Source organism: Theropithecus gelada, chromosome 7b (genome assembly GCF_003255815.1).
Source record: "Theropithecus gelada isolate Dixy chromosome 7b, Tgel_1.0, whole genome shotgun sequence".
Classification (NCBI taxonomy): domain Eukaryota; kingdom Metazoa; phylum Chordata; class Mammalia; order Primates; family Cercopithecidae; genus Theropithecus; species Theropithecus gelada.
This window is the reverse complement of record NC_037675.1, coordinates 21,510,577-21,516,576: the sequence shown is the minus strand read 5'-3', so window position 1 is coordinate 21,516,576 and position 6,000 is coordinate 21,510,577. Positions and strand designations below refer to the sequence as shown.

Below are 6,000 nucleotides of genomic sequence, written 5' to 3'. Positions count from 1 at the left end.
TAAGAAAATACCATAAACTAGGTAATTTATAAAAAACATAAATTTGTTTTTGACAGTTCTGGAGATGGGGAAGTCAAAGATCAATGCACCAACAGATTTGGTGTCTGATGAAGGTCCATTTCTTAGTTCATAAATTGTGCCTTCTTGCTGTGTCTTTACGTGGTTGAAGGGGCGAATGAACTCCTTTGGCCTATTTTATAAAGCACTAATTCCATTCAGAAGGGGTCCACTCTCATGACTTAATCAAATTCAAGGGCCCCACCTCCCAGCACTATTGTTCTGGGGGTTAGGATTTCAACATATGAATTTGGGAGGGGACACGGACCTTCAAGCCATAGCAGTTGTCATTTCACTTTCTTTTGAGACGGAGTCTCGCTCTGTCGCCCAGGCTGGAGTTCAGTGGCACGATCTCGGCTCACTGCAAGCTCCACCTCCCAAGTTCAGGCCATTCTCCTGCCTCAGCCTCCCGAGTAGCTAGGACTACAGGCGCCTGCCACCACGCCCGACTAATTTTTTGTATTTTTAGTAGAGACGGGATTTCATCATGTTAGCCAGGATGGTCTCGATCTTCTGACCTCGTGATCCGCCCGCCTCGGCCTCCCAAAGTCTTGGGATTACAGGCGTGAGCCACCGCGCCCGGCCCGTTTCACTTTCTTGATAGTATCCTTTGAAGCACAAAAATTGTTATTTTGATAAGGTCTAACTTACTGATTTTTTTCCTTAGTTTTTTGTGCTTTATGTGTCATACCTAAGAAACCACTGCCTAATCCTAGGTTGTGAAGGGTTTTGTAATTTTAGTTTTTGCATTTAGGTCTTTGATCCATTTTGAATTAATTTTTGTAAATGGTGTAAGATAGGTATCCAACTTCTTTATTTTGTCTACGGATATCTACTTGCCCCAGCACCATTTGTCCCACACTATTTAGGGCATCTAATTTACCAGTATTTAGTGTAATTAAAAATGCACATTTCCAGTGTTCCATAAACTCTTCCTCTAACTTATGGAATATCAATGTGGCTCTAAGAGGCCATACTCAAGAATATTAATTACAGCATTGTTTTAATTATAAAATATAAGATATAATATATTATCATAGAGTAATGAATAAATGATGAAACATTCATATAATGGAACATAATGTATCTGTTAAATGGAAAAATTATATGAGCTGATTTTGAAAGCTACCATGATCTTTTACAGTTGAATAATTTATTTTAAAGCTGATATTTATTGAACTTTACTGTTTGCCAGGCATAGTTCTAAGTGCTTTATAAGTATTAAGTCATAACAAACCAACAATTCTAAGGTGTTATTATTACCCTATCTTACAGATGAAGTTCATAGCATTTAAGCAACTTGCTTGTGAAGGTCACACAACTAGTAAGCAGATAAGCCAGGACACAACAAGTCTGACTCAAAGTTGGCTGTCTAATCAATCCCTTTATGGTTGCCAAATCTATATCTAATCTTTATCTATATCTATCTCTCTATATATACATATATCTATATACATACATATTATATATACATATATACATATATGAGGAGATTTTACATATTTATATAAACTTCATATATAAAATATACAACTATGTATAAGATAGATAATTACATATAAATTTATATAAAATATATATCTATCCCAACTGGCTTTTAAATAAGCCATCTTTAAGTATATAGGCTTCCATGAGGATTACAAAACATCTAAAAGATAGTCAGAAAGGTATCCATAGTCAGGTTTGAAAGACAAGAAGGAGAAGAGAACAATATGTACTCAGAACCTCCTATATGTCTCTTTCTGTGCTATGGCTCTTACAGAAATGATCAGATTTAATTCTTATGACATTGTTGCAAGGCATGAATTATACACATTTTATAAAATAAGAACTTAAGAATTTAAGTGTTAAATATCTTTCTCAAGTTGCATGGCAGAAGATGTGGTGAGGCTCTCTAGGTTGAAAGAACAGCCTAGGCTGGGCCTGGTGGCTCACGCCTTTAATCCCAGCATTTTGGGAGGCCAAAGCAGGTGGATCACCTGAGGTCAGGAATTCAAGACCATCCTGGCCAGCTTGGTGAAACAGTCTCTACTAAAAATACAAAAATTATCAAGGCGTGGTGGGTCACACCTGTAATCCCAGCACTTTGGGAGGCTAAGGTGGGTGGATCATGAGGTCAAGAGATGGAAACTATCCTGGCCAACATGGTGAAACCCCATCTCTACTAAAAATAGAAAAATTACCTGGGAGTGGTGGCGTGCCCCTGTAGTCCTAGCTACTTGGGAGGCTGAGGCAGGAGAATCACCTGAACCCTGGAGGCGGAGGTTGCAGTGAGCTGAGATCACACCACTGCACTCCAGCCTGGCAACAGAGTGAGACTTTGTCTCAAAAAAAAAAAAAAAAAAAAAAAAAAAGAAAGAAAGAAAGAAAGAACAGCCTAAGAAAAGGTGAAAAGATGATAGAGTGGAATAAATAAAGTAACTGGCCTGACTAGAAGTGAGGGTTCATGTTGGGAAGAAATGGAAAACAAATGAAATAGGTTTAGTGGGGATGTATTACGAAGGGTGTTGAGGACCAGAGAGAGGGATTTAGATGTATTGACTCTGAGGAGCAGAGAGGAAAATTGGTGAATATGGGAGTGAAGATGGAAATTCTTCTGAATTGCTTGAGTTTGTTACAACAATCACATATTATTGTTGTAAGTAAAAAAATTGAGATAGAGATATTTAAAAAACATGTTTGAGGCCTTACTGTTTGCTGGGTATTGTGCTACTATTGATTCCCATCAGACAAAGACTCCTAGGAACATATCTGCAGTTGAACAAAGTTGGGTTTATTGTCTTGTTGCTATGAGTAAGAAATTATACAATGGTGAACCATGGGGCATGACAGCAGGAGGGCATCTCACATAGCAATTCCATTTTATCATTTAATAAAGACAGGCTTTGAAAACATTTTAGTGGATGTCGATGACCAGTTAATTAAGGTTTAAAGAGTCAGTGTTGAAAACGTATTTCAGCTGGGCACACTTCCAGGTAAAATATACAACCTCTAACTACTCAGACTGAGGACTAAAAGACTGCTAAAGAACTGACAACATCTCGACCTTGTTCTTTGTTAGAACTTATAAATATGGCACATCTTTGGCTCACGAATTTTGATGAACTCTCATTCCAAACAGGACATTTCTCAGAGCGAGTTTCATGTCCTTATTACGAAGACTATAGATCAGAGGATTAAAAAGAGGAGTCATTACTGAATATACCAGTGTGAAGATCTTCTGCCATAAAGTTGGGATGCCATATGTAGGACTTACGTACATTACCATGACTGTCCCATAGAAAAGAGATACCACAACTAAATGAGAACCACAGGTAGAGAAGGCTTTTCTCCGACCAGCTGCAGAAGGGACCTGAAAAACAGCTCTTAGCAACAGGATATAGGATCGAAGAATGTATATACTAGTGAAAAAGAGAACAAGGGAGCTCTGAGTATAGAAAATACATTCAGTTATGGGAGCTGGAGCACAGGATAGAGCCATCAATGGGTCCATGTCACACAGGAAGTGATCAATGATATTGGGACCACAGAAGGGGAGTCGGGAGATGAAGAAAATGGGAATTGGGTATCCAAGGAATCCAGTGAGCCAACAGAAAGACACCAGCTTACCACAGAACCTTCCGGTCATGATGGCGGGGTACTGCAGTGGGTGGCAGATGGCCAGGTATCGATCATAAGCCATTACTGCCAGAAAGAGACATTCAGTTGTTCCCAGTGAAAAGAAGAAATAGAACTGGAGGAAGCACCCAGAAAATGAGATGGCCTTGGTTGTGGAGAGAATGTTGGCTAGCATGTTAGGAACAGTGGAGGACACATACCAGATCTCAAGGAAGGCAAAGTTTCCCAGCAGAAAGTACATGGGGGTGTGTAGTCGTGGGTTGCATCTCACTGCATAGATGATGGCTCCATTTCCCAGCAAGGTCAAGACATAAATCACCAAAAACAATGAGAAGAGGAAAATCTGAATCTTCCAGCAACCAGGGAATCCCAGGAGAATAAACTCTGTCACGACGTGTGTTGCTGACCTGTTCATGGGTCTTAAATCTACGAAGAAGAAAGACATGAGTGTAATCCAACTCTCTTGGAGTATAATCCAATTGCTTGCTACATATCTCAAGGACTTTATCAAGACGAGAACTTGAGCTATACAGGAAAATACCCAAGACATTCTGAGAGCAGGTGGGAATACGTCCTACCATATTTTGAACTGATTGTGGTTCTAAGTTTCAGTGTTATTTTTCTAGAATCCAATACCATCCAATGCAGCTAGAATTTCGACACTAGTGGCGGAACCAGACAAATGTATTTTCTTTCTTTTCCTTGGATGCTTGAGAAGACCTTTTCAGCTTTTGATTTGTTTTTCCAATGTTGATTATGGATTTTCTAGCATGAGCTCATCAATTTTCTCTTATTTAGCCCAACTTGTTAGAAAAGACATTTTGAGGATAACTGATGTAAAATTGGGTTAGATCTTTGACAACAAAACAAAATAGATTGACTGCTGCATGGAGATACGACTTCATGATAATATTTTAAAAACATCTGCAGTGTTTATTTTTATGTTTTTTACAGATATTATACAAAAAGGAACTATCTTACTTTTTGTAATCAGATACCATATAGATGAAATAAAGAAAATGATGTTTTCAAAACAAAAATTTAGTTTATTTAGTGAGCTTTTTCGGTCGTGAAAACAAAGGGATTCTCTAAAAGAATCTGAGGTCAAATGGAGTTTCATCTGCAATCTTATTTATTAGAATATTGGTTACTGAAAGGAAGGTAAGGACCCTTTCAAATATTTGACTACATATGTACTTTTCAGTAGCAACAAGTTTATGTATTTAAGAATTAAATAAAATATACAAATGTGTTTAAACAACAGTAATCTTATACTTGATTAATACTTAAAATTTGCTGATTAAGCCAAAATGGTAGTTATGGCTGGGCATAATGTCTTATGCCTGTAATTCCAGCAATTTGAGAGGCCAAGGTGAGCAGATTGCCAAGGTCAGGAGTTCGAGACCAGCTTGGCCAACATGGCAAAACCCCATCTCTACTAAAAATACAAAGATTAGCTGGATGTGGTGGCGTGTGCCTGTAATCCCAGCTACTTGGGAGGCCAAGCGGAAAAACTGCTTGAACTCACGAGGTGGAGGTTGCAGTGAGCCGAGATGGCATCACTGCACTCTAGCCTGGGTGACAGAGCAAGACACCACCTCAAAAAAAATAAAATAAAAAAATAAAAAAATAAATATAGTTTCAATATTGAGTTTCTTGTTAAGTTCAGATCTCTTGTCTTGTGTATTGCGGGTCACCAGCCATAACTTTGTCAGAAATGTAAAAAGACAAATGTGAAAGGCAACAAAGAACACAGAATTTGAAGGAAGGATCAGGTAGTCTTGGGAAGAAAGATTTGAACTTCAACATCACTAGTTCTTTGCTAGTCTTTAAGGATGCATAAAAAGGGAAATTTGGAGCATCTGAGTTCTAAAGTTTTCCAGCTTTGCAATCAACAGTGAATGTAAAATACATGTGTTTATAGTCTTCCTTGAATAAGGTGCTCAATAGGTGATTTCCAGATTATTTATGAAGCATAAATAAATCCCTTTCTCTGCTATACACTGGTCAGAGAACAAGTCCAGGCTAAGATTTAAATTGGGAACCAGAATTGTGAGATTTGAGTCTTCTGCCCTTTGTTCTGAATGCCTGCTTGATGAGAGTAACAGTTTAGGACATTCTCCATTATACACGGACAGCTTCACACTACATTTCATCTTTTCTACTACCCTTCTCTGTAAGTGCTTTATTAGCAGCAACATTGTTTTTCCTGAAGCCTTGGAGAAATATAGATAAGTAATGGAGTGATCAGATGGTGGAGAGCTTAATAGAAATACCCAAGTAATCAATTTCAGAATTTTTGCATTGATGGAATAAACTGATTCC

The 6,000-nt window shown here is 38.1% G+C and overlaps 1 protein-coding gene across 1 annotated transcript; it reads right to left on the bottom strand.

The window, feature by feature from the left end:
• Positions 1-3,097: 3,097 nt before the first annotated feature.
• Positions 3,098-4,167, bottom strand: LOC112629391 (olfactory receptor 11H4). Its single transcript, XM_025392950.1, has one exon. It carries the CDS (start codon positions 4,118-4,120, stop codon positions 3,146-3,148), a length of 975 nt encoding a protein of 324 aa, XP_025248735.1. The 5' UTR covers positions 4,121-4,167; the 3' UTR covers positions 3,098-3,145.
• Between the last annotated feature and the right edge of the window lie 1,833 nt (positions 4,168-6,000).

Excerpts from the sequence above, each read along its gene's own strand:
- LOC112629391 (XM_025392950.1), bottom strand. The coding sequence starts at position 4,120 with ATGTCTTTCTTCTTCGTAGATTTAAGACCCATGAACAGGTCAGCAACA.